We start from the raw sequence: 27634 nt of genomic DNA, 5'->3' as shown, positions 1-27634 counted from the left end.
CCCCGCCGTCTTTCTCCCTGTCGCCCACTCATTGGATTTCTTTCTCTGCCAGCCTTTTAAACCAGAGATTACTGGGTCACTGACATTCATTATTCCTTTTATGATCTCGTGTTCAGCCTCCTGGAGAAACACTGCTACCTGTAAGTATCTGCTTCAAATTTGTTCTATACACTAAATGCTGTTGTGTTTTTGGTTGTAATAGCATTTAACAGCTTAATGAATGTTGCAGAAAAGCAGTCAGACAGCACTTTTTGTACTGGGGATGGATGAAAACTCAGTTCTAACTTCAGAGGAAAACAGGCACTGGTTCTTGCCAGCAGTTTAGTAGAACTTAAATTGCATGTTAAGGACTCCAAGCAACTTAGTTTATCCTAATGTTCAAGTTGATATAGATTTCTCAACTATGCTGGCTTTCTTCCGTCAGCTCTAGTAAAACTTTGTGGGTTTATCTTTTATAAAAGCTTGGAAGCACTAAGCAAGATTTCTTTTCTTAAAACTGTCTAGTAAGACACACTGGGGGAGAGAAATGTGATAAAAAGTACTAAAAGCATCATAAAAACTTTCAACATTATTAAGTCTTTCTAAAAGATATTTTTGTTTAGCTGGGAGAACTTGTTTTTAAATGCATGTTTTAAAATTGTAGACTTTTATTTTGCAGTAGGGATCTGTGAGAGTTCACATTTTCCTGTACATTTAGACAGCTAACTTCATTCATGTGAATTAGGCAGATGTTTGTTGGTCATATGCATGTGTAAATGTTTATGTGTGTTACTGAACACACATATACATGCTTGCACAACTTTTAGATTCCTCACTGATTTCTGTGCATTTATCTAGAACCAAACCCTAAAACATCACCTTCCAGAGACTAGTTGCTGTCACTGTGTTGTGCTGAGACACTTCAGCAAATCCTGTAGGCGATTACACACAGTTTCTTGAAATAGTTATTAAAAGGGGATTCTGCAAGTTATGTTTTTGCTATTCAGAGAATTCTGCTGGTTCATCGTCCCAGCTGACTCAGGGCTGCACATTACCTTAGATGAAATGCATCTCTGCTGTTCCCATGTGTCCAGGGTGTCTGTGGGAGACATCGACACTGTAAATCAACCACCAGTTGCTTTTACAGTAAAAGAGAACACACATCTGTTGAAGTTGTCCCATCTCTTGTCTCTTACTCGAGTGTTACTGCTGTGGGCCTGCCAGCAATTTCTTCATGATTCTTCCATCGGCTTTATTTTGCATGCAACGTGACTGCATGCAGATTGTTTTGACCTAGTGAATGAGGTGGCTTGGATCTGTGCACCTTTAGATTTTGAACACTTTTTCCAGCATAGCTCCCTGCTCTGAGAAGAATTAGGCAAGTATAAGGACAAATGATTAAACAAGTCCCTGGACAATGACTTGATTTTTAAATGGAAGTACCTCAAGTTCATTCATTACATTCATTTTCTGCAGTCCTCGAAGTGGTCTTGATAATATTAGTCTATGATAATACTGGTTAGAGTATAAGTGATCTTGATAATACATGTCTATGATAATATTAGTTGCAGTACAACAGGAATTAATGTATTAATTAATGTAATAATTAATTATCACTGACTTCATCAATCCAAGAGTGAATTCAGATGAGTAGTAAAATCCTCATGCTAAAATAGCACGTTAGTCAAATAGCCACACAGTAGAAGTGCAACCTGCTTGACTCCATGCATTTGGCAAAGGGAGACTGGGAAGATCATTCTCATCAATACTTTACAGAATAACAGAATCACAGAATCACATGGGGTTGGAAGGGACCTCTGGACATCATCTAGTCCAACCTCCCTCCCAAAGCAGGTCCACCTAGAGCAGGTTGCACAGGAACACGTCCAGGTGGGTTTTGAATGTCTCCAGAGATGGAGACTCCACCACCTCCCTGGGCAGCCTGTTCCAGTGCTCTGCCACCCTCAAAGTAAAGAAGTTCCTCCTCATGTTTAAGTGGAAATTCTTACATTCAAGTTTGTGCCCATTTCCTCTTGTCCTGTCACTGGCCACCACCAGAAAAAGACTGGCCCCATCCTCTTGACACCCACCCTTTAAGTATTTATAGGCATTGATCAGATTACTCCCTCAGTCTTCCCTAGACCAGAAGTCTAAAAGACCCAAGTCCCTCAGCATTTCCTTGTAAGAGAGATGCTCGAGGCCCCTAATCATCTTCGTAGCCCTCTGCTGTACCCTGACAAGTATTTCCCTGTCCTTCTTGAACTGGGGAGCCCAGAACTGGACACAGTGCTCCAGATGGGGCCTCAAAGGGCAGAGTAGAGGGGGAGGATAACCGCTCTCAACTTCAACTTCAGTTTGCTCATTTTTTTAGATTCTGTGGCAGTCCTTTGTGGAACCAGAGCAACTTCTCTCATGCTAACCTTGAGTGGGCTACAACTACTGTAGCTAGGGTGTCCTTGCACAACTTCACTCTTTCATAGCTTGCAACATGAGATCCGCAGGGTAATTCAGTTGCCTTTTGTGCAGCTGGGTAAAATTTGGGAAATTGTTGAACAATTCCTAATGAAATGTGTTGTTTCTGTCCCTAGTTGCTATCACTGTGAAGCCTGCAACAGAGTTCAAAGCACTCTAATAGCTGGCTGGGAAGATAAACTGCAGCTGGACTGTGATTTTCAGACAAATGATGTCTAAAGCAATTATGTGACTAACGAGCTGACAGGTTGTACCTGCACCGTGCAGGCATCGTGATTGCATAAAAATATAGCTTTATCACTGAAAACTGTTATCAAAAGAGGAGCTGTAGTTTTGGTTTCTTCCTTAGTGGATTAGATTATTTTTGATGAGCTGTGTAATGATTTAATCTAGTATTTTCTGCTGGTGTATAAAACCCAATTTGAAGGTAATCATACCTTACTGTAAGTAAGTATCCCTGTAAGTAAGTAAATATTTTAAGTAACTTACAGATTTCACAAAAGAACATCAAATCACTTTTGATTTGTATGTAGGGAACATCAAACTCTTAGTGTGGTCCATTCACATACCTTTGGAAACCTAAATTTGTGTCTAGGCTAAATCTATCCTTTTTCCCCTTAGATACCTATATAAGCAGGGAGGAATTGCTCTTTGAAGGCATGTCTTTTGCTCCTGGAATAGCCTGACCAAAAGGTCAAATAAGCATCACATACCTAAGGTGCAAAAAGATGAACAAATCCAGTGTGTTTGTGGGGATGTGTAAACCACACCATCTACCAGCTGTTTAAATTTAAGCATTCAAAAAAGTCCCCTGCTTGAATCTGTGCACCAGATTTCAAGTCTTCTTTCATTTAGCACTGTGAGTTGCAGATCACCCTCCAGTGAGCTTGTGTTTGTGAAGAACAGTCCGCAAAGTCTTCCCTCTCACAAATTCAAAACCTTTGCCGTTACCCTCGGGGCTCATCAGTTCAAAGCTCAGCCTTCTCCCCCACACTCATTTAACCAGCCAACCAATAGCACAGAAAGAAATTATCCTGAAAGTAATTATTCAGGTAGCTTTCTACCCATAAGAGGGTGTCTGCTAGAGATGGAAGTCCACTGCTGTTTCATTGCCCTGTAGTTCCATGTAGGGCAGGGTTGGGTGTTATCACATACAACTTACTGAGTACGTGAGCAGATGCATAACACTATGGAGAGGTGCAATACCTCAGTGTACTGCATTTCACCACTGTGTCCCAACTGTTGTTTCCCAGAAGTACCAAAACTTACTGTTCGTGGTGTAATGAAATAATGTCATTGTTGGGCATCTGGCCACAGGTTCCTTGTCCCTGCCTCCTCACCTTGCTCTTCCTTGTGCAGGAGGGTTTTCCTGCTCCTTTCCTATGGGTTTTGACACCCTCACACTTGTGGGTCAGAGACTTGTTCAGTCTCTGGCAGAGCTGCTCTGCCGTAAGTCAAGGTCATCTGGCACCTCATGCAAGAGATCTGATCATAGCTTGCAGTGGTCATGGAAAAACATTGGGGTCCAGAGATGGAAGCCTTGTCTTGTCATGTCATGAATGCAATGCTGCCATTTCTGTTTTCACTCACCAGAGTTATGGATCAAGGTGAAGCTAACAATTTTGTCCTTGTAACACAAGCACGATTGTGACCGACTAATCCTAAACTCCTTGCTGAGTTTCAGTAGTTTCTTTTCTATCCATTACTAGTTACTTTCTAAAATGAAATGTCTTTTCAGAGTCAATGGTCTTGGGTTATTTCTCTATCCACTACAATCCCTTCACCCATCCACAGTTTCCATTACTGGGGTAATTTTCATTTTTATTTTTGAGTCATTCTCTATGTGGGTTTGGGAAGCCATTTTGCTACCCACATGATGCTGTAGACTGCTCTTCTCTTAAGAAGAATAGGTTTTATTCCCCCTCTTCAGTGTGTATGACTATACATGAAATAAAAAGGATGGACAATCTAGTCACTTTACTTCTTCCCCTAGTTTATATGCCTCCTCCCACTCCCTCCTTAAGTGAGAATCTCCAGGATCCCTTTCTCCATTGTCATACAAGGAAAAAGAAAAGAAGAGAGATTAAATATGCTCCTGACCTTTACAATATTGTCATGCTCTTAGGAGGGTACCAGCATGACATTAAAATACAAAACCATGACAGAAAAATATGTAGAGGTTTGTATTAACATTTACACTATGAAGGACCCTGCTTCCTTTGACTGCCAAAACCCAACCTTTTGCTGTATTTCAATGGTCAATAGGAAAATCTAAGTGGAAATATTCAAACCTTCTGAAAAAGTTATTTAGTCCTTGAAATGGCAAAGAAGGTGGTTCAGTCTGTGAATCTCCTAGGCTGGCTTGATTTCTCCTGCAAACTGCTATCCTCTCTATGTTTATACTGTCAAAGGGAAGATGGAAAATCAGTGAGTATGGAGACCCAAGAGGATGAGGGTGATGTACAGGATAGTAACCTATGGATAGCATCAGTGGAAGAACCTCACTGGAAGCCTGAGTGTTTTATGGACTTCCTCATACAGCTGTCAAAAAGATATAATTATTTCTTTTTCAGAGTGACTTGGGCATTGCACTCTCTTCCAATTCAATGTTAGTGTCTAGTGGAGAATGGGTAGTCAGAGGGTAGCAGTTCCTATTTGTGTAATGATCTTAAAAACACATAAAGAGAAAAAAATATTATCATTTCATCTTTATCTTCTTGAGTTCTGCTATGTGAGACAGTTTTCTGGGCTCAAAAGAGTAGAGAGCAAAGGTGTTTTCATTGGTTTTTTGAGGAGAAAATATTTACCTGTTCAGAAAATGCAGTTTAGCTGCAGTCTCTTATCTTTTATCTCATAGTATCTTATGTCTTATCAAGCAACTTGATCTTATTTGCTTTTGTAGCTATCTTCAGTATAATAGGCATCTGCTAAGAATGCGATGTCAATCTTTACCTGAAAATTTGAAGTACTTTTAACAATATAAGCAGATCTACTTAGCACTTAAGAGGGAACTTCAAGATGGTCTTTAAGGGGCAACCACGATCAATAGCTCCTTTTTGGTAGTCTCAGTCTGGGACTCTGACCTGCTCTGCCTTTTTAAAAGTAAGCTGTGTAATGGTTGAACGTCAAGCTGTTAAGTGTCCCTGCTCTTGATTGATTGAAAGTCTTCCTCTAGGTGTTTCTCTTTCCCTTTATTTTCTTGTCAGTCACAGTCTGAGCCCTCTCCTAAGGGCCTCTCCTGCCTCCCTCTCCTGAGGCTTAGCTCTGTTTAATGGGGTAGATCTAGATTAGATTTGAGGAGGAAATTCTTTACTATGAGGGTGGTGAAGCACTGGAACAGTTGCCCAGAGAAATTGTGGACGACCCATCCCTGGAAGTCTTTAAGGCCAGGCTGGATGGGGCTTTGAATAACCTGGTCTAGTGGGAGGTGTCCCTGCCCATGGCAGGGGGCTTGGAACTAGATGATGTTTAAGGTCCTTTCCAACCCAAACCATTCTATGATTCTATGACTCTATGATTCTGTGATTCTATGCATTCTATGAAAGAGTGGAGTAAAAAGAAGGGAACTGTTACCTACGCCTGAGACAGAATTCCCTTTGGCCTTACGACTTCTGGTTCATACAGAAGGAGGTCTCAGAAGGAGCAAAAACTAAAAGGGTTCAGCAACAGGAATTCCCTTCAACAGAGGAATCCCTTGGAAAAGAATATTTCAGTTGTCAGCTTTGCATTAAGCTGCAATACTTGGCATTATAGTGCAATAATGTTTATGGTGTTATATTCAGCTTTTTCTCCTCTAATACTTGTCTGCCTTTGTGTAATGTCCAATATACTTTCAGTCTCATATTGGCCTGTCAGCAAATGGGGATACTTCTGCACTTAGTTTCTGCTACCTAATAGCCTAAGTTTGGGTGAATCGTAACTTAATGACAGCGATGATAGTATGCTGAGAATGAACATGGAAGTCAGAAATAATTTCTCTAAATTGAAACTGTATTAGATGTGAATCTGGTAATCACTGTTAAAATAGCTGTAATGTGAGAGAGGGTAAAATGAAGAAAACCAGGTTTTTTCTACCTTATAGTATTCTGCTTTAATACAACAAAGAAACAAAGGACAACAAAGAAATGTTAATACCCTGGATATATCTGATGTGCTTCACATCATCCACTGTTTTCCCTGAAGAAAGGTCTATTCATTGACCATGCAATGAAACACTTACTGTTTCTTTACTGCAATAAAATGTCTACAAGATTTGTCAAAAAGTGCACAGGACTTCCTTTCAGAGACCAAAACTGAGTAAGGAAAAAAAGAAGGGAACTGCTATCTACTATTCCTTAACTCAGCAAATACCTTGCTCAATGCTTAGTTTCTATGTGACCTATAGTCCTTGTTTGTAGTGCATAGAACAAAAACATCAAATACAAAACAGTCCAAGTCCATGTGTTAATTGCACATTCTGAAGTGACAACCCCCTAACTTAATAGCCTAGGATCCTTTCATTGCCCCGGGCTAAGTTTTAATTGCTGTAATAATATTCATTTTGTCTCCTAGAAATTGTGGGAGGCTGCTATTTGTTTTCTTTAATCCCATCCTTTAAAAAACAAATCTTATGTTCTTTCTGTTTCTTGTAAACTTTTTCTGGTGTTCATTAAAACAAATCAGTCCAGCTCTCAGCCCACAATAATCATCCTCTGTAATCCTCTTCAAGCTTTGCAAAAGAAGGCGGCAATTTTGGATCCAATTGTTCAGTGAAATCTCCCAGGCAACCAGAAATTTTGTCACAAAAAGAGAAACTCTTAAGGTCTCAACCAAATCCCATTGAAGACTTTGGATGTCATTGAGACTGGGCTCAAGGTCACAAGTGATTATAGATTATAGTCAGGTTTTAGGTTTTACAACTGAGAGTTATTGGTGCTGTTTCTGATCTTATTTTTAGTTGTTTTGCGCTGGTAGATAGCTATCTAAATAATTCGGATTAGTTTTTATTTACATCACATTAGCCCTTCTCAGAATCATACTCAGGCATCTGTACCTTTATAACTTCTAAATAAAGAAGTGCTGGAAACCTTCCCACCAATGTATTAATATTTGCATTATTTGAAGTATATTTCACTCATGCAGGAGCTGTAATGACCAAAAAAATGTCAAAAAATATCTAAAATAGCAGATCTACTTGGTATGGATCTAGAAACACACAACTGAGAGTTTCTACATGTACTTCTGGATGGGTCCTGCAGAGACACATGTTTTCTCCAGAGTCTGCTGTTGGAATGGTATCTGGCTTTCAATAACTCATGTGTGCTTTTGGGATCTTAAGAGAGTTTCTGGAGTCCTGAAGGCAATGAACACTTGACAAATTGGGAAGTTTTGTCAGGTATTTTGTGATGATGATAACTCTGCAGCAGTGTTTGAATTCCTTTTGGATGGTTTTTCTTTCTGCTTCTTTCTTTTTTGTTTTGTTTTGTTTTGTTTTTTTTTTAAATCTTGAAAAACAGTTGCATTTGGTTAGAATGCTAATGTTTGTAATTAGCGATTGCATCGTTTCTCACATGTGCATAGGCAGCCCTGAGGGAAAACTAGTTCTTCTGGTATTTGGAGGAAATTTTTAACAAACTACTTCTGAAGTTCTCCATAACCCTCCCCTAAATTGTCCCCAGTCTGTTCTGTCCCTCTGTTAACTCTTCAGAGGCCACTTCACCTTCTGCTTTCTCCAATGGGCTCATCTACAGAGCAGGGCAGGGGTCTGCCAGCAGATGAGGAGCTCCTTGCTGAGTGTCCCATGTGCAGTGCCCTGGATGCATCTTTGGGGTGATGTCAGGGGCCAAGAAGAATATCTGTTCTCCAAATAACCAGAGGTAGACTCCTTTCCCAGGCTCCCAAGATCTCAGGGTCAGCTTGGCCAGTCTACCTCCAATTATGGGAAGGGAGATCTCTTTCTTTGTTGTCACATTGTTTTATACTAGTATGTTTTTATGTTGGATTTCATGGGAATTACTGGACAGTTTGTGGGGCACAACGTAGCGTTTTGCAAAAATGTACCAGGTAATTAACCTGGGTTCTGGGAGCCAGACAGCTCTGTTATTTCAGCTTAGAGTCACCACGTGAATTAGGGTGTAAACAACCTCTGAAGGTAATTGCTCCCACCCTTTGCTCTCAGCACACCCAGCTGTTATGGCAACTCCAGCTTCAAAATTACATCAGGCTGCTCAGGCCCTGATTAGTTGTTGTTTAAATATCACTGAGGAGGGAGACTCTACAGCCCCCCTGGGAAAACTGTTCCACTGACCATGTTTACTGTGGCTTTTTTTTCCCTTGTATCTGATGTGGATTTCCCTTGTAGCGAATTTTGTGGGTTGCATCTTTTCCCTTTGTTGTGCACCTCCAGGCTCTCTGCACATTTCTGTTGGATGTCTAAAAACAGCAATAAGCACCCTCTTCTTCAGTCTGAACAAATGCAGCTGTCTTGGCCTCTCCTCATAAATCACGTGCTCCATCTCCACCGAGGGATTACAGCTAATATATAATATATCACTGAACTGACATGGCTATTTTGCTTCTGGGACCAAAGCTGGTAGCTTTCTGTGACCTTGTAGGCACACAGTGCACCTGGAGCTGGTTCAGGTGTTTTGCCATATAGACAAACCCTGAAAAAGTCAGTGAGGAAACAGCTTAGTTTAAAAACACTGATTCTTCTAGCATTGTTCATGAACACAATTATTTCATTAAACCTCTAAGTGTATGTGAAATATTGTGGCACATTTGGAATTAAATAGTGCCTCATATGATCTGTTAATTCTGGATGCACATGTGACATGCCAAGGAAGAGCAGGGATGAATCAGCTATGAAATTTAGGGCAGAGAAGTCCAGGGACTAAGGGAGTCTAAAGCAGCCTCAAAATATGGCAGCAGCATCACCATTGGATGTGGAGCTGCCAGAGAGCAATGTACTGTCCCTGCACATCAGCTTAAGTACCCTGTAGCACAGACGTGACTTTGCTGAAGCAATGACCTTCTTCGCACAGAGAGGAAATTGGTAATCTGATGGCATTCACTCCAAAATCATCTCATTCTATTGCCATTATGTACTGAAAGGATCTCTTGTCATTTCATTTTGCTATCATTGGATAACTGTTTGAGAAAGTGAGGTTATACTTCTCCAGATGTTCACATGGCCACATGAGAAGATAGCTCTGCAACTGACAAGTAGGGGCCAACTCCTGGACCGTGTATGGCGATTCTGGAGCAGTACCTGCAAGTGGAAGCAGTCAAAGCAAGGTTGAAATACACAGTGGGACCGATTTTCTAGCAGAGAATGGCACACCCACCCACCATGACATTGGCCAAAATGGTTCCTCTTGCAGCCTTTCTGCCCTTAGTGTTTGACACAGAGTAAGAAAAGACAGCAAAGAAACCACCACCTGTGCCTGAGGTTTGTACCTGTACCCAGTGCTGGGGTTTATGGGGCAGGCACCAGAACACACATCGACCTGGGCTTCATCAGAGCTGACGTGCGAGCATCTCTGTGTGAATGACTGGCAAGTGCCTGCTGGAGAGAGCCAGCTGGCTTTCCTTTCCTGTAAGCACATATGTAAGGTGTAACGAGAACAATACACTTCCTGACCAGTGCCATTTCTGAACTGGTGATTAGGCTATATCTGAACTGTAGCATCTTGGGGTGTTGGTCGACTGTTGGCTGAACATGAGCCAGCAGTGTGCCCAGGTGGCCAAGAAGGCCAACAGCATCCTGGCCTGTATCAGGAACAGTGTGGTGAGTAGGACCCGAGAGGTGATCGTCCCCCTGTACTCAGCACTGGTGAGGCCCCACCTCAAGTACTGTGTCCAGTTTTGGGCCCCTTACCACAAAAAAGACATGGAGGTGCTGGAGTGGGTCCAGAGAAGGGCAATGAAGCTGGTGAGGGGTCTGGAGAGTAAGTCTTATGAGGAGAGGCTGAGGGAGCTGGGGTTGTTCAGTCTGGGGAAGAGGAGGCTGAGGGGAGACCTGTAACTACTTGAAGGGGGGGTGTAGAGAAGCGGGGGTCAATCTCATCTCCCAGGTCACAGGAGATAGGACAAGGGGAAATGGCCTCAAGTGGCGCCAGGGGAGGTTTAGATTGGATATTAGGAAACATTTCTTCATGAAAGGGGTTATCCAGCATTGGAATAGGCTGCCCAGGGAAGTGTTTGAGGCACCATCCCTGGAGATGTTCAAAAGACAGGTTGACATGGTCCTCAAAAATGTGGTTTAGTGATTTTTTTTTTTAATTGCTTATTTCTTATTTATTTTTTTGTCAGAGTTGGGTTGATGGTTGGACTAGATAATCTTTAAGGTCCCTTCCAACATAGAAGATTCTGTGATTCTATGATATTTTTGTGGTAGGTATCCAGATGGGAGTGAAGAAAGTCTAAATTGTCCAGGCTTCGATTTTGTCATTTCTCATATGGTACCCAGTGCTCTGAATAAAGGCATTTTGCACTGTAAATCCATGCTCCAGCCTGGAATTATGGAGCACAAAGTTACTGGCATTGTCATGAGCTGTAAATCACCCAGCCTGCACTTCAGAGTTGCTGACTGCCCCTTAGTACTTTACCAGGTCTAGACAGTCTAAAATTCCTAATTATGTTCTTCTTATCTCAGCCCCTCTATGGCTTAAGAAACTGAATCTCCTCTGAAACCAGCTGTGACTTACTCATGCATTGCTTCTTCATCAGGGCCTGGAGTTAAAGGTTTTAAAATCCACTGCAGTCTCTGTGTCAGGATCTTCCTGCTGGCCAAGTATCCCAACATGCCTGAAGTCAGAGGAGATGTTAGGCAGAGCATCTTCTAGATACATTTGCCAAGGAAGTTATTTCATTTCCCTCGGTCCTATCTTCACTTCTTTAGAGTCAGGAAGTAGGAAGAGGGCACAGCGATAGAAAAGGTTTTCACTCGGAATGTTTCTCCATGCTTTGCAGCTGGTATTTTAAGGAAACACAGATTATATTTGATAAATGCTAGCAGTCTGTGCACTATGTGATAAAAGGCAGTCAGATATTCAGGTTAAAAGGTGCACTTGCTGCAAACCATACTTTCTCACTTGGAGGCGGCGTATAATCTGTTTTCCTCCCCCTCTTCCCAAGTTGTGCTTTATAGGATTGCAGACTGTGTTTCAAAACTGTGAATTTTAGGAAGTGGAGTGCTTCTTTCAATGAAGTGCCATGCGCACCCATCCCAGGAGAAAGACACAAAAATTAGCAAGTACATATACATACCTAGATTTTAGTAAAAGCTGTCTGTGTAAGTGAACTTTCCTAAAAATTAATTGAGATTTTGATTTGTTTCTGGAACACATTAAAAAACTTTCAGCTGTGAATATAATTCGTTTTCCTCTGGCTAAAATTCTACATTTTCACTGAGATTTTGTTCAGACTGATCAGGCTGCATAATTTTAGATCCAAAATGGAAAGATTTTTAGATAAAAAGCTAGAAAACCAGAGCTAAGATTTGTGGTCCAGACTATGCAGTCAACATACATCTAACTTTAAACTCATGTTAGTCTTCAATCTTGAGTCCAGGCTGAAGTGAGTGGATCTGTCTTCTGTTACTTTAGGAAGTGAATAATTTAAAAGAAATTCTTAGCTGCTCTTCGTTTGTCAGTTAAATGTAAAACTGGGAAGATATGTGCATGCAACTGTAGGCTGTGCAGAAAGTCATCCTGCTGGAAACACTAGAATGAACACTTAGCTGTTAACAATAATGAAGGAAATAAAGAGATAAATGGATTTATTTTTTATGCACTTTCAGGAAAGCTCACTGTTGGTGGTAGGGTTGTGGTTAAATTAGACTGTGCAAATAAGTAGTCAAGGCACTAAAAATTTACAAGAAAGCGAAGGAATGTTGGGGCTTTACTAGCTTGAAATTGCATGTGATCTTATCAGATTCAATTGAATCAATACTGTTGCCCGTTCTTTGGGCCACAGATTCAATTACTTTGGAGGCTTGTAGAAATTAAGGTCTGATAAGGATTTCAACAGTGCTTGTTCCATGTCAGAAGAACTATGATTTTCTTATGAGTTTATAAACATGAAAGTTGAAAATTAGCTGTAACTGGGTGCATGAGAAAATTTTATTTTCCATATTATCTTTTGTTGGTTATTTACACTGAATTTGAGTCAGAATTATTGCCTTTTGTTTTTTGTGAAAAAGAAAAAAATCAGTTTTGTTGTGCCATATCATATGTTTGTATGTTGAAGTCCTGGCAAGTTACCCGCTGCAGCAGGAAGAATAGAGAGGGACTGACAAGGTGTTTTCAACTAAAGGCTGGATTTTTTCCCCCATGTTCAATGGCAAGCAAAAATAGATTTAACAAAAGGCTACTCTCCCTCTATCCCACTTGCAGGTATATTGAACCTGGAGGAATGCCTTCTCCTGCACTTTCAAATTACTTGGATGCTCATACCTTTTTATTAATATCTACTCACTCCAGCAGTAAAAAAGGAGAGTAACAAAGGATCCTACATAGCAAGTGTTTGCATGTGCATATGGATTGAAGATGCCTGGAAATTCTTATTGATAGCTGATCCATTGAGGGAGAAGTCTCACTAGTACATAGCTAAATTTATGAGCATGTGTGCATTTAATAGTATTCAAAGGTGAAGTTAATCTGCTGCTTGAGATGAACTGCAATTGTAAGAAATGGTGGAAGTTATTTTGTGTGATTATTTTTTTTTTCACCAATAGTTGCTCAATGCTTTGTATCAATTTTCTTTATTTATTTTGCAGAATGAACAAACCTTGAAAGCGTTCTGAGAATACATTCATCAATTTGTCAGGCTTGACCAATGAAATTTATAAAAGCCCAAGGATATTTTGAAAGGCCTCTGTCCGAATTTCAGTCAAGGAATGTGTCTTAATAGAAAACATGTGGTACGTTGTTACTCGTGACTAACATTTTGGTCCTTCATTATATGGTGAAAATCTGCTGGTGGAGAAGGAGAAGACTTCGTTTGTTAAGAACATAGTCACCGGAGGAAAAGAGCTGGCATCCCCTCATAATATGGAGCCCTTTGAGAAAAGCTGGTTGTTTCTACTGCTGCCTCTTCTACTAAGAGTTGTCTGCTCCTCCTTTATTAGTGTCAACCTTGGGCTGAAGGTGATGAAGGGACAGTCTGTTTTCCTGTCAGAAGATGACCTCAAGTTTTCCATCCCCAGAGAGAAAGATGTCTGCAAAGTAGAAGTTGTGATTAATGAGCCAATAACACAGAGGGTTGGGAAACTAACTCCACAGGTATTTGGGCTCTGTTTTGCTGCTCTGGGTGTCTACGTGTGTGCAGATGTGGGAGAAACTAGGAAGAGCTGCTTTATTGATTTTTTTTTTTTTTTTGATGGTGACTAAAAATTATGAAACTGAATGGTTGTGAGATCCAGCCTTTTGCTTAAAAAAGCTGGCTGACAGAGAATTGCACCCCTGAAATCCAAAAGCTGAGCTCAGTTACACAAGTGCATAGAAGTGAGCTCAGTCAGAGTCTCCTTTCAGAAGCAGACAATGGGTATTTCAAAACTTTCGGTTAGGAGATCTCCAGTCTCTCAGCTGCTTGTTTTTGTACCATGAGGGTAACCAGTGCCCCTCGGGTAATGCATAGACCGCTAGAGCATTTTGCATTTTAGTCACGCAGCCGCTACTTAGGGAGCAATTAAGAAAAAAATCATCACATACAATAAGCACATTGTGTACACTGTTGTTTGCTCTGCTCTGCAACAGCTAAATTGCTAGCAGATGGCAAATACATTAAAAAATGTTTTCTGTTAAAATTTCAAGCTTGTAGGAATAATGAAATGTATTTCACATATCACTGTTCTTCTACTCATTTGCCTTACAAATTTCTCCACCTGAGTCACAGCAGGAGGAATTGGAAGTAATTGACATGAAGATGTGAAAGTAGAGATAGAAGATGAATAGTTTTAATGAAGCATAACCAAACAGTTTTTGTCTATTTTAGAAAAGTTTTGTTAATTGCACCATTCACCACACAATTCTATATGTTTGTATATTGTTTTAAACATCCTCTTTGAGGTTTCTGGTGGTCTTTGTGAAGGCAGATGCAAGAGCACCAGTCTCCATAGAATTTTCGAAGCTTCTGGTTTGGTCATCATCATTATTTTTGTAGACCACTGACAAGTACTTCAGCTGAACCAGCACTTGGAAGGACCAGAGGCACACCAGGGAAAATAGGAGGTGATGAGCAGGGCAATGTGTGATCTTCCCAAGAGACTGGCCCCAAGATGTGGAGGGCCTCTGCTGAGACTTCCCCAAGGCTTGCTCTCCGTCAGCACAGGGGCTCCAACTGTAGCCCCCCCTCTCCACTTCCCCAGTCAAGTTTGACCCATGAGGAGAAAAAGAGAGACTTACAAGTCTCATTGCTGGCAAACCTCTTCTGTAGGCGAGCTGGCTGGCTGAGAGAGTGACTTTGTTTTCAGTTTCTGCCTCAGCCTCTACATGCAGTAGGACCCAGACATTTTGAAAATGCCACTTTGTCCTTCATAAGCTGACATGCTTCAAGCACAGGAGCAGAAGCAATTTTCCAGAGGCCCCACGAGATGTGTATTCACCATATCTTCTTTTCCAAAATACCTAGGGTCCTTGCCTTTCTCCACTCCCAACCCCACCTCTGTTAAGTGCCTGTCCTTTCATGGCCCTGATGTCAGCCTAGGCAGCCAAGCGTGGCTCTCAGAGGCTGCAGGTAGACCTCATCTGGAGGGGTGAGTTCTGCTGGGCAGGTGGCCTTGGGCTACCAGGCTGGAGAGGGGCTGTGGCTGCTCGCAGTGCCCAGGATGATACCTCCCCTGGAGGGCTCCTGGCCTCGGTGCCATCCCATTAGGAAACGTGCCTTCTCTTCCTCTGCACAGCTGTGGGAAGGTTGGGATTGCCAGAGACACACCACCACACCACAGGGAGACTGCCAGAGAGACAGGCAGTCTGGGGATCTCAAGTCATACTTGCTGGGAAAGAACAAGATAGCATTTTGAGCCTCCGTTTTAAACAACAAAATCCTGAGCCAGACACTGAAAAGTGCTGCCTGAGCTTTCACCATTCCTGAAAAGAGGTGCCAGAGCCCAGCCTTCCTAGTGACACTCACGCTCTTTCTACCAGGAAATTCTACAGCGAGACAACATCTCTGGTCTGATCTGTTTTACTGCCATTAAAGTGAGTAATGTCCTAGGAATGTATGACAATTTAATTATAAATTGTAATTGAAAAGCAGTTGAAGTGGAAAAAAACAAAGCTCGACAGTAATTAGGAAAAGATTTAGATCTCCTTTGTCTTACCCAGCAAATTTATAGACAATTACAGATGCCTGTTCATATAAAAGGAAAACATATTAGGAAACATAAAACAGATGTTTCTTTTTGCAAAGCAGATTGTGCCTTATACACGTATAAAATGACTGCCAGTTAGTGGTAACAGACCTTTGTGGAAAGGTCCTTCATTTTCCATCCCCTTGTTATCAATTAAGAGATGGAACTAATGATGTCTTAGAAAGAAAGAAATGAATTATTTGATATGATAAACCAACTCCTCTGCTGTAGGCAGTCTCCTCTGATATGAACTGGGATGCATCATCTCAGCAGTATCTGATAGGTGCAACCCAACCTGCATGTCAACAAAAACACTATTGATTTTGAAGGCTCTACACTGCGTTATGTCAGTGAAGAACTGAGATACTACATCACACTGCTGGAAAATGTTATATGAGTGGCTTTTGTATAGAATGTAGTTTTTCTTTCTTTAAGATAACACATCACTAGCTATTCAATTATTTTCTCTTTTTTGTACAGTATCACTGTACAAAACTCCTGGAGTACACTCCTGGAGGTATTTAAGAAACGTGTAGACATGGCTCTTCAGGGCATGCTCTAGTGCCTGAGAATATTGGTTTGTGGGTGGGTGTGATGTGGTGGGGTGTTGTATTTTTTTTTTTTTTAAGGTTGGACTCAATGATCTCAGAGGACCCTTCCAACCATGGTGATTCTGTGATTCTGTAATTAATCACCTATCACTTTCATTTATGTTAGCTTGTACTAAGAAAGAAAAGACATTAAGTAAAAAACAAGCACATTTGTTGTTAAATACTGAAAAATAATGAAACACATATTTCTGTGACATTTGAAAACAACACACAACGGAACAGCCACAACATAATCAAAACCTTCATCATGTGAGAAGCCTTCTTGCTGACAGGAATATGCCCTGTCTTTCTGTAGATATGAAACATGAGTGTCCTCCATCTACGCATGGGCTGTGTATGGGTTCCCTGTTATTACAAAGATAGCACAGACATGGTCTTATCAATGCTAGGAGCTTTCAGCTGTTAAACTCTGTAAAGAAATATATCTACATGGGAACTGTAATTTGCCAGACTTGCAATTCGGCATATGTAAGGACAGGAAAATTGTATGTCCCAGAAGCCAAATCCCTGCTCCAAAGAATGGGTATGTCAGAATGCTCCAAAGAATGGGTATGTCAGAACTCTCCAAAGCAATCTTTTTTCCATTTGGGTCAGGCATTGTCTTATTTTCACAAGTCAATTTTTATGTTGCCTCATTGCCTTATTTTCACAAGTCAACAAACCATTAAGCAAAACACTCAGCCTGAAACAAGAGTCTCGCTTAGGTGCTCAAACTGTGGCCAGCCAGCTTTGCAAATTTGACTTGCATCAGGTGTGCAAAAAGAATTAATTTCTTTTGAATTAGCTGGTGGACATGACAGAATTTCTGCTTTTGCTTGTATTTTGTGGGATTACACTGACATTGGGGGTGGGTGTTGGTGTGGCACAGAGATGACATCTGATCTGTTAAAAGGCTACTGGTACAAAGTCAGTGTTCCAAAAATGTGTAACAAATCTGAGCTAGCCAAGTTTCCAACACAGAAGTTTCACTTTCGTAGTCCAGTGGTAGTGGCTATAAAGCAGGATTTACTCTATAATCAAGCTACCACCATGAGAAACTTTAAAAGCTGATAATTCTAACATTATACTGCAGGAACTGCTGGCTTTTCAGATCTGCTGCAGTTGTCCCACTAAATACAACTGTATCCCTAAGTCCACAGGCTGTACTGGTAGAGAGGTGTGTGCTCAAATGATTTTTTCCGCTGGAGGAGGGACTTGGCAGTCTGAAACAATCACATTTATATGCCTGTTCCCTTTCTAGTTGTAGAGTGCCAGCAGCCCCACATTATAGTGGTTCCTCTAGCTCTCACAGGGAGACCACAGAAAGGGTGAATACCTATTTGCAGACATAAAAACTACAGATTAAAAATTTCCTGAATCTGATGCATTCCTGACACTAAGAGAGAAGCGGAACAGAAGCATGACATTAAAATCCTTGTTAGCGTTGTATACTTTCTCCTTCATAGGTTTTTGACTGTCACTTCCTTCCTAATGAAGTCAAATATACCCACAATGGCTGTCCAATTTTAGATGAAGATGCGGTCATGCTTAGGCTGTACAGGTAAGCAGCGGTGGGAGATGAAACTTCATTGTTATAAGGAGCACAGATGCCCTCTGGAAGAGCAAGCAGTCCCATTTTTCATGGTAAAAGCATGTTCTCCTGTACATATTGTAACTACTTAGACCCAGTGGCAGCATCATCAGTCAACAAGTGACCATCTGTTTACAGAAACATTTGTCATAATGTACTTCAGATACGCTCAAATAATGTGTTTGTTAGTATTAATAAATATTATGTATCACGATATGTAATTACAGAACTGCTATTGCAGAACACCAATGATTTTTCTTTTTATTATTGAAAATTACAACAGTAATTTCAGAGCACTGTATTTTCTGTGCTGTCCTGCTGATAGGGACACAGACGTACACTCACTGAGTAATCTCCTTTGCACAAACACCCTTTTAACAAGTATGAGGAGGTGGGCAGCAGTGTCTGGCACCTCATGGTCCCTGGCGATCTGGGTTTGAGGGCACATCAGAGAAAGAGGTTCAAGGTATTCAGTTTAGAAGGTGTGGCCAATGCCAGTCTCAGAACGACAGAAGACAGGATGAAGCATAATTAATTTCCTTCTATCTCCTGCAGGTTTACAGAAACTGAAACGTTTATAGAAACATTCACCCTCCGTGTGAAGTTACTTGAGCCAGACTGTAACATCATCAAAATGCGCTCCCGTGCCCTGAAGGTCCCTGAGTACTATGGTCTGTCTAGGGCAATTGACAAGAATGTCCTCACTTTTGACTACGACAGGAAGATAAATCTGGATTGCACCATTTCCATAGCCTCTTCAGAAACCCACCTGCCTGCTTATGGCCAGCTCATCACTGGGGAAGCGCAGCAAGAGCAGCTTCGTGGAGATCAGCCACAGAGCTTCTTCCCTGGCCCTAGTATGATGTGCTTTAGTTGTTTGTATTAGCAGATTCAAAGAGACCCAGCAGCTTAAATATGCAGCAGTGGGTTGCTTCAGATGTGCTGGGTAAGAGTGGGTCATGTGAAGTTTAATGAACCACCTGAGCTATCATGGAAACTAAAAGGAACGTGATCTTTGTGTGGGCCATAACGCAGATCTGGGTCAGTAATCCCCCTATTCGAGTCTGGTTTTGGCTCCTGGACCTGTGGACCAGTGTCAAGGCTTTGAGAGTGCCAGGACTCATTAGAAAGTGTACAGGGAGTTGTTGGAGGCAGCACCTACCCAAAAAGTCAAGGGAGGTTGGAGTTGGAAGATGTCAGCTGAAAACAAAATCCTGTAGGAAGAGTTGTCAGGAAAGGAGTCCTAATTCTCGTCACACTGGCTTTTTCTCAGAGTTTAGCTATACGGACAGGCTTCCCATGGTGGTTTCTGCTCCAGTAACTATTTCATGGTCACTTCTGTTGGGTTGCAGAGCACAACCTGGGCCAGCAGTGCAGAAATGGGAGCTGCGTGTTGAGACTGGGAGTCATTCACAGCACAAAAATGAGCTGCGAAGAGTTTCTGAGGATGGGGATTCGATATCAGCACCTTGACCCTCCCTCGCCTGACATCGATTATATTCCTGTGAGGTTGGATCTCACAGACAGTAGAAGCAAAGCTCTGCACAAGGTAGAATTTTACCCAAGCTTAAAATGTCTGATTGTCTTCCTGATTTTCAAAAAAAAATTGTTGCTCCTTTTCATATTTGAAAAGAGATAGTGATCCTGGAAGTTTGTCCAGTTCTTAGAACATTGCCAGCTGGACAAATGAAATTCATTCTGTCTATGCCACAATGTTTAGACAATTATGGTTATAGGGAAGCACCTCTGGTTGTTTACTGGCAGACATAAGTAGTTTTGACTGAGAGCAAAATAAATTCTGGCAAAATTCCACTTTTTTTTCTAGAGCATGAGCTGCACTGACTTCAACATATATAGTAATTAATAAGTTAAAACCTGTGTGAACATACTCAGTTAATAATAGTTAATGGCTCGTGTATGTTTCTGTCAGGTAAAGTTACTCATTAAACTCACATCAAATTGAGAAAGTTGTTTCAGCCCAAAATTAAGGACACAAATAAGACTAGTGAACCTGGAAGACATTTCCATGATGTCTGAATATTTACTTTAGGCATTCTCCATTAAAACGTTTCCATTTTTCATACCTCTAGCATGTACCCCAAGTAGCTATGTGAAGCTAATGGATATTGAAGTTGTTTCGTTTACTTCACTTTCTCCTTTCAGTTGTCTCATTTCTTCCTGTTGTAGACTGAGTACGCGTGGCTCCCTGTTCAGATTAAAGGTGCTATTCCCAACCAAATACCCAAAGCTTCCCCGATGGCAAAGTTCATCCTGGAAGTTGATCAGTTTATTTTAACCCCCATTACAACCACAACTGTTGATGCTGAAGACAATGAAACTCTGAAGTCCCTGCTTGTATTCAACATTACCAAGCCACCTCCACAGGGCTTCATCACTCATCTGTCTGACCACACAAAACCTGTTGGCTCCTTCACATGGAAAGATCTCAGTGACATGCTCATCGCTTATCAGCCTCCCAACAACAGCTACACTGAGAGGAGGAATTATGAGGTAACAGTGTAATGTATGAGCATTTGCTGGTTTTCTTCTCCTTAAGATTCAGTAAGGTATAAATAAATGCATTCATTTGTAATGGCTATTTTTCAGAAAAAAAACCAACAACGTTTCTGTAACTATATGCAGTACAGGGGCAGAGGTAAAAACTTTTACTGCTTTCTCCTGTGACTCATCAGCTTAACTGTCTAGCACAAATCAGATGTTTGTTGCATACTATTAAGAACACTGCTAATATTTTGTGCAATTCAGTAGTGTGCCAGCACTCTGAGAAACAAGCAGTAGTCTTGAAAAGGAGATATAAGAGGAAGAGAAAGGAGTTAAAGGAGTATATAAATATGCTGATAGTTATAAGATAACTATCAGGTAAGATAGTTAAGCAATAACCCACAACAAAACAAAAAAAAATGATTGGTACTAAAGTAATGAAACTGAAGAGACAGAAAATCAGAGCAAGGTAAGCTGGGGAAAGGTGGACTGGAAGGCAGAGGAACAGTAACGTTAGCACCTGATGCTGACAAGGCTTGTCTTTTCTTAACTTTGCCTGTCAGGAACCTACTTTCTATTTGTTTCCTTAGTATAAGAGTCAGTCACCCGAGCAAACAGTCTGCTCCTTAAGTGCCTCTTTTCTGCTTTACTTTCAGCATCATTTGACTACAGGTTCAAGCGTTTGACAATTCAAGAGTTCCACAATTCAAGTGTTTGAAATAATTTTTTTTTTTTTTCTGCGCCAGTCCATGTCTCTTCTTCCATTTTTTTTGGTCCTACGTATGGTAAAAGAGCAGGAAATACCCCTTCCCGCCCTTATTATTACTATAAAAAAGCCCAAGTTAATTGCTGAGTTAATTGTACCCAAAACAACATTGGAAATGCTTATCTTTCCTATTAATTCCCACACATTGCAAACTAACTTGCCCAGCATTCACTGTGAAGAGCATAGAAGTCAGATACTTAATTTAGTGCAGAACCTTGAAGGGTTTTTTGAGAAACTAAATCAAGTTTCATTTGCCAACATATTATCAAAAGACTTTAAGATCAAAAAACATACAGCTGGTTTTCAGGCTCTTTTCAATAGATAGTTTGTCTATTTTTACAACAGGTCGAGTTTGAGGTTCATGATTTCTACTTCAAAAGGAGTTTACCGATTACTGTGCATCTTTCTATCAGAACAGCAGACACCAATGCTCCTCGGGTTTCATGGAACACAGGTGAGACTTCTTTTCCTCAGTTTATTTTGTTACAGAATTTATAATACTTTGGCACAGACATTTGACAAAGCTGTACAGTTCAGATTTACACTTGGAGTTTAGGGATCATTAAACTGAGGGAGAGTAAATCTATTTTTCCCCTGTATCCATTTTTTGGGGAATATGATACAACAACTTGAAAAAATATTAAGTTTTAACTGGAATAAAAAATAAAGAAACAAGGGAGTTAAAGGAAAACCAGGATTTCTCTATATAGCATTTTCTTCAAGAACAAATAAGACATAACAGATTATAAATAGTAAAAGCAAATATGTGATGGAGTGAGTAGTAGGGTATTGTGAGGAAAAGACCAAGACTTGTTGGTATTGTTTAAAGTGGAAGTCTGCAAAAATGGAGCAACTAGAAAAAGAGGGCATGATACACCACCAGCTATTTGAAGTCTGGAAACCTTACAGGGTTAAGGTGAATTCAAAAAGATATATAATGCCTCCACTGAAGAGGCGACAGGCTCTCCCATCGAGAGTGGAATGTACATTGACGTTTAACCATCAAAAGGCAAAGGCATGAGGTCAAACAACTCTTGAAGTTAACACCAGAAAAAGAGCAGTCTCCTCACAGTAGAAGAAGGAAGGCACTGAGAAAGAGAGGCCTCTGTCTCCTGGAGAATCGTAGAATGGTTGGAGTTGGAAAGGACCTGAAAAATCCAGTTCCAACCCCCCTGCCATGGGCAGGGACACCTTCCACTAGCCCCATCCAACCTGGCCTTGAACAGTTCCAGGGATGGGGCATCCACATGAGAAGTCCCACCTGAAATGACTGTCTAAGTAAAAACGAGAAATACTGTCCCCTGTCATGAAGATCAATACTTATTTTTAAATGCAGACTCACTAAGGACAGTTTCAGACATTGTGAGATGACAAGTTTAACACTTCTGTTTTTGCAAATGTCCAGAAATGTGCCTAGCTACTCTATCAGATCATTGGGAACCAGAATAAGTTATTTGTCTGAAAAAAAATCCTTAAAGACAGTTGACTAAGACAAGTATGTCGGAATAAAAGCTGATACCAAGCTCTTAGGCTGGCCTTGAAAGGTTTGTCACAGGTAGGTATCTAGATGGAATTAAATGTGCTTTGTTTCCTGACTGCAAAAACCATTAGAAATGTTAGATGCTGACAGCCTTTCATGTCACAGACTTTGGTGAAATAACGCTCTGCTCTTTGCAGGCCTCAACCTCCTGGAAGGCCAATCCCGACCAATCACATGGCAACACTTCCAAATAGTAGACAATGACGACATCCAAAATGTTCGCTTGGTCACAGTTGATGGCTTACAGCATGGGCGGCTCACAGTAAGAGGTAAATAATTTCAGTTTGAGGGACAGGAAACATGTTCTCTATTGACAACTGGCTATGATAACGTGACAGTCAATATGATGCTGATAAGGTCTGTTGTATGTCACTCCCTGTTGAGGGCTGCCAGCGTAAGGGACATACAAGGAAATCATAGAATCATGGAATTGATTTGGTTGGAAGAGGCCCTTAAGATTAGGTCCAACTGTTAACCTAGCACAGCCAAGTTACCCCTTAAGCACATCCCTCAGTGCTAGGTTTACATGACTTTTTAATACCTCCGGGGATGGCAACTCAACCCCTTTCCCGGGCAGCCTGTTCCAGTGCTTGACAACCTTTTCAGTGAAGAAATTTTTCCTAATATCCATCCTAAACCTCCCACAGCTTGATGCCATTTCCTCTTGTCCTATTGCCTGTTACTTGGGAGAAGAGACTGACACCCACCTCGCTACAACCTCCTTTCAGGTAGTTGTAGAGAGCAATAATGTCTTCCCTTAGCCTCCTTTTCTCCAGGCTGAACAACCCAGTTCCCTCATCCCAGTTCGGTCCCTGTGCTTTAGACCCCTTACCATCTTCGTTGCCCTTCCCTGAACAGTCTCAGTATCTCAACATCTTTTTGTAGCGAGGGACCCAAAACCGAAGGAAAATGCAGAAGTAAGTGCCTGGATGCACAGTAAGAAATTTTAAAAATAGTTGGTTGCAGAGCTTAGACACTTCTGGAAATACTGTATTTGAATGAATGAATGAATGAATGGTTAGAGTTGGAAGGCACCTTAAAGATCATCTAGTTCCAATCCCCTTGCCATGGGTAGGGACACCTCCACTAGACCAGGCTGATCAAAGCCCCATCCAGCCTGGCCTTGAACACTTCCAGGGTTGGGGCATCCACAGCTTCCCTGAGGAACCTGTTCCAGTGCTTCACCACCCTCACAGTAAAGAATTTCTTCCTAATATCTAATCTAAATCTCCCCTCTTCCAATTTAAAACCATTACCCCTTGTCCTGTCACTACACTTCCTTACAAAGAGTCCTCTCTGGCTCTTCTGTAGGCTCCCTTCAGCTATTGGGAGGCTGCTATGAGGTCTCCCCGGAGCCTTCTCTTCTGCAGGCTGATTTATGCTGTCCATATCCTTAAATGGGAGGTACTTGTAAGTCCGGCATTTTACTTACACACCACTTTCATCTGAAAATGAAAATGGTTCTTATTGTCTCCGCTGGAGGTGAATTCAGCCCACGTGAGCTAACGCAGCTAGTAACGGCGTGCAGCCGGCCTGACGCTGCCGTGTCTCACCCAGGCTAAATGAGGATGGGTAACTAACTCCCCGAGAGACAGTGCTGCAATGCCACTGCATAAGCATGCGAAATGCCAGCACAGCCTCGTACGGCTCAGGGTTGCCCAAAGGAAACAAGAAAACCCAGGGCATGAGACTGCATCTCCTGCAGGTTTCCACTCGAGCGGTGTGGGCAGCGATGGAGGCAGCGTGGAGGTGAGCTCTGCTCCCTCTGCTGACCAGCCTCCCCTGCTACAGCCGTGCTCGGCACGGGCATTAAGAGTACTGAAGAATTCAGTGTCTAAGCTTTTACTTTCTAAATGCACTTTTACATCCCAAAGCTGAAATTTTAAGGATGTAGGCTACGCTTTCACTGAGCAGCCACGACCTAGGCGAAATTTTCACTTCTTACATTTTTGCTTGAAGATGCTAAGGAATGCTGAGTGATTTTGAATTGTTGGCAAATACGGACAACATTTGGATATGGTTGTTATTTATTGGCAGATTTAAGGTTAATTTCAGAAAGTGGCAATTAAATTAGACTTCTGATTTGTTGGCCTTCTGCGTTGTAAATGTTACTAATTTTTCTTTGCAATCTCATGAGTCAGCACAAGTGCTGCGCTCTTTGGGAAAATTATTAGGTAAAAAAGTCCCTCTGCTGTTGGCAGAGTGGAAAGATGCTGCCAACTATCAATGCTGGATTTTTTGACAGTTAAATATATGCATACAAAATGCATAACCTAGAGACATAAAGCAAGTATTTAATTAAAAGGGGAAGATGGCATCTGAAATATAATGGAAAGAGAAGCTGTTCAGAAGTATGTTTCATCTCAGGAAGCTGCTGCCGAGGACTTCAGTGCCTGCACGATCATCCTCCTGTGATGCTAAGAACAGAAACTCTGCGGTGTCAGCAGTGTTGGGTGGGCTCAGCCCCAGAGTTGGTGTTGGGGGGGGCTGTGGAGCCAGCCAGGGAGTGGGCTGCTGGATGCAGAGCAGCAGACCGGCTGTGCCTGTGGGAGCACGCAGAGCCCAAGGCCCACCTCGGGGTGGTAGTCCCATCCCTGCGTGCAGCCCCCTGGGGGTTTCTCAGCCTTCCGTGGGCTGGCCAGGGGTGGATACTTTTTCTCCACTGATAACACCTTATTTTCTTTTAAGTGTGTGCATCGGGACACGCAAAGGAAATCGTAACCACATTTTTTGGCAATTGGCTTTTTTGACTAGCAAGCACCAACTAATGTTCAAACTTTAAAGGAAAACAGAATCTCAGAATCACAGAATCTTCTAGGTTGGAAGGGACCTTAAAGATCATCTTGTCCAACTGTCAACCTAATTTTGACAAAAATAAACTCCCATACAACAAACAAAAGGCAACACCATCACTAAACCATATCTCCCAGCACTACATCAACCCGTCTTTTGAACACCTCCAGGGATGGTGCCTCAACCACCTCCCTGGGCAGCCCATTCCAATGTCTGATAACCCTTTCAAGTGAAAAAATTTTTCCTAATATCCAGCCTGAACCTCCCCTGGCGTAACTTGAGGCCATTTCCTCTCGTCCTGTCACCTGTGACTTGAGAAAAGAGACTGACCCCCACCTCTCTACAACCTCCTTTCAGGCAGTTGTAGAGAGCAGTAAGGTCTCCCCTCAGCCTCCTCTTCTCCAGGCTGAATAACCCCAGCTCCCTCAGCCTCTGCTCATAAGACTTGTGCTCCAGACCCCTCACCAGCTTTGTTGCTCTTCTCTGGACCCGCTCCAGCACCTCCATGTCTTTTTTATGGTAGGGAGCCCAAAAATGGACACAGTACTCGACGTGGGGCCTCACCAGTGCCGAGTACAGGGGGACAATCACATCCCGAGTCCTACTCGCCACACTGTTCCTGATACAGGCCAGGATGCTGTTGGCCTTCTTGGCCACCTGGGCACACTGCTGGCTCATGTTCAGCCGACAGTCAACCAACACCCCCAGGTCCTTTTCTGCCCGGCAGCTCTCCAGCCACTCTGCCCCCAGCCTGTAGCGCTGCACGGGGTTGTTGTGACCCTGCCTGGGGTTGTGACCCAAAAAAACACTTGGGGAAATCCCTCCAGCTGCGCCATAACCCTCATGCTACTAGCAAATGATCTGAGCCACTGCTGACTGAATCCATGGAGGGTTTCCCATTAGCTGCAGGGAACGGTGAATCAGCCCAGTGTTTTGAATGCTCTTCTGTTGGGTTTGGTAATGCTGGTTCTAGAGCTGAAGGAAATGTTATTTTTCACTTGCAACAAAATGCTGAGCTGTAATTATAAGGCTTGTTCTCTTTGATGCTTAAAATGCACATAAAATGTTCTGGTAAGAAAGCAGAGGTTGAAATTAAAGTGGAACTAGTCCCAGTTAATAATCTTTAATATCCCAATTATCTTTAGTGCAATGGACATTTGGATGATTTTCTCTGCTACCACAGCTGCAAGTTCTGCATTCTTATTAACTATTCCAAATTCTACAAACTTGTTTCCAGTAGGTGAAGTTATGTTTGATTTTTCTAGTTTGAAATGCGTTCTCCGTCTCTCTCCCTTAATAATATTCATTAGTGGAAGGATTCTCCTTTGGGCTGAACAGCACATTTTTGATGCATTTTTTTCCACTGTTTTGACAGGAGGGAAAGGATTCATGTTCACAGTTTCTGACATTCAGGCTGGAGTTGTTCACTACCATCATGATGACAGTGATTCTACTAAGGACTTTGTGGTATTTAGGATTTTTGATGGCTCCCACAGTATTCGCCATAAGTTTCCAATCAATATCCTCCCTAAAGATGACAGCCCTCCGTTTCTTATCAGCAATGTGGTCATTGAAATTCATGAAGGACAGACAATCCTGATTGAGGGCTCCATGCTTCATGCTTCTGACATGGATTCCAGTGATGATTACATACTATTCAATATTACCAAGCCACCACAGGCTGGAGAAATCATGAAGAAACCAGGACCAAACTTGATAGGTAATGAAGCCCACAATAGCCTACTTTTCTTTGTCCTCCTGTTTTAACCACATTAAATGTTACAATTAGACAACTTATTTTGGCCCAGGTCAAATCATGACAAACTTTGACTTCTTTCATTATAGCGTAAACCCCCATCGTTATTTAGTATTGGTCTCCGCACCAGGATAACTATACTTATGAACACAATTTATACCACGATTCTTCCATTCTGAGTCTATTTCCCTACTGCACCTTTCTCCTCCAGAAAAGTTGGGCTAGTCAGGAGTTATTCAATCTGTGAGGATCCCTAACAAGTTCAAAGCTAGTAGATGATGCTAATGATCCTAAAAGAGGAAGAAAGCTCTC

General features: G+C 41.8%; 1 protein-coding gene across 2 annotated transcripts in view; it reads left to right on the top strand.

Moving 5' to 3' along the window:
* Positions 1-98: 98 nt before the first annotated feature.
* FREM1 (FRAS1 related extracellular matrix 1) overlaps positions 99-27634 on the top strand; it is a 76397-nt gene continuing 48861 nt past the window's right edge. For both annotated transcript variants that reach the window (XR_001413221.1, XM_014952621.1), the window contains exons 1-9: positions 99-140; positions 13211-13715; positions 17841-17935; positions 18521-18822; positions 19318-19514; positions 20153-20476; positions 21579-21687; positions 22911-23042; positions 26942-27286. Coding sequence is in view for 1 of the 2 variants with exons in the window: in XM_014952621.1 (XP_014808107.1) it covers positions 13485-13715; positions 17841-17935; positions 18521-18822; positions 19318-19514; positions 20153-20476; positions 21579-21687; positions 22911-23042; positions 26942-27286 (1735 nt within the window). In the remaining variant the exon portion in view is untranslated. The remainder of the gene's footprint in view (positions 141-13210; positions 13716-17840; positions 17936-18520; positions 18823-19317; positions 19515-20152; positions 20477-21578; positions 21688-22910; positions 23043-26941; positions 27287-27634) is intronic.

This window comes from Calidris pugnax, unplaced genomic scaffold, assembly GCF_001431845.1.
Source record: "Calidris pugnax isolate Ruff unplaced genomic scaffold, ASM143184v1 scaffold208, whole genome shotgun sequence".
In the NCBI taxonomy this organism is placed as follows: domain Eukaryota; kingdom Metazoa; phylum Chordata; class Aves; order Charadriiformes; family Scolopacidae; genus Calidris; species Calidris pugnax.
The sequence above is the reverse complement of the archived record's forward strand: the minus strand, read 5'-3'. Positions and strand labels throughout refer to the sequence as shown.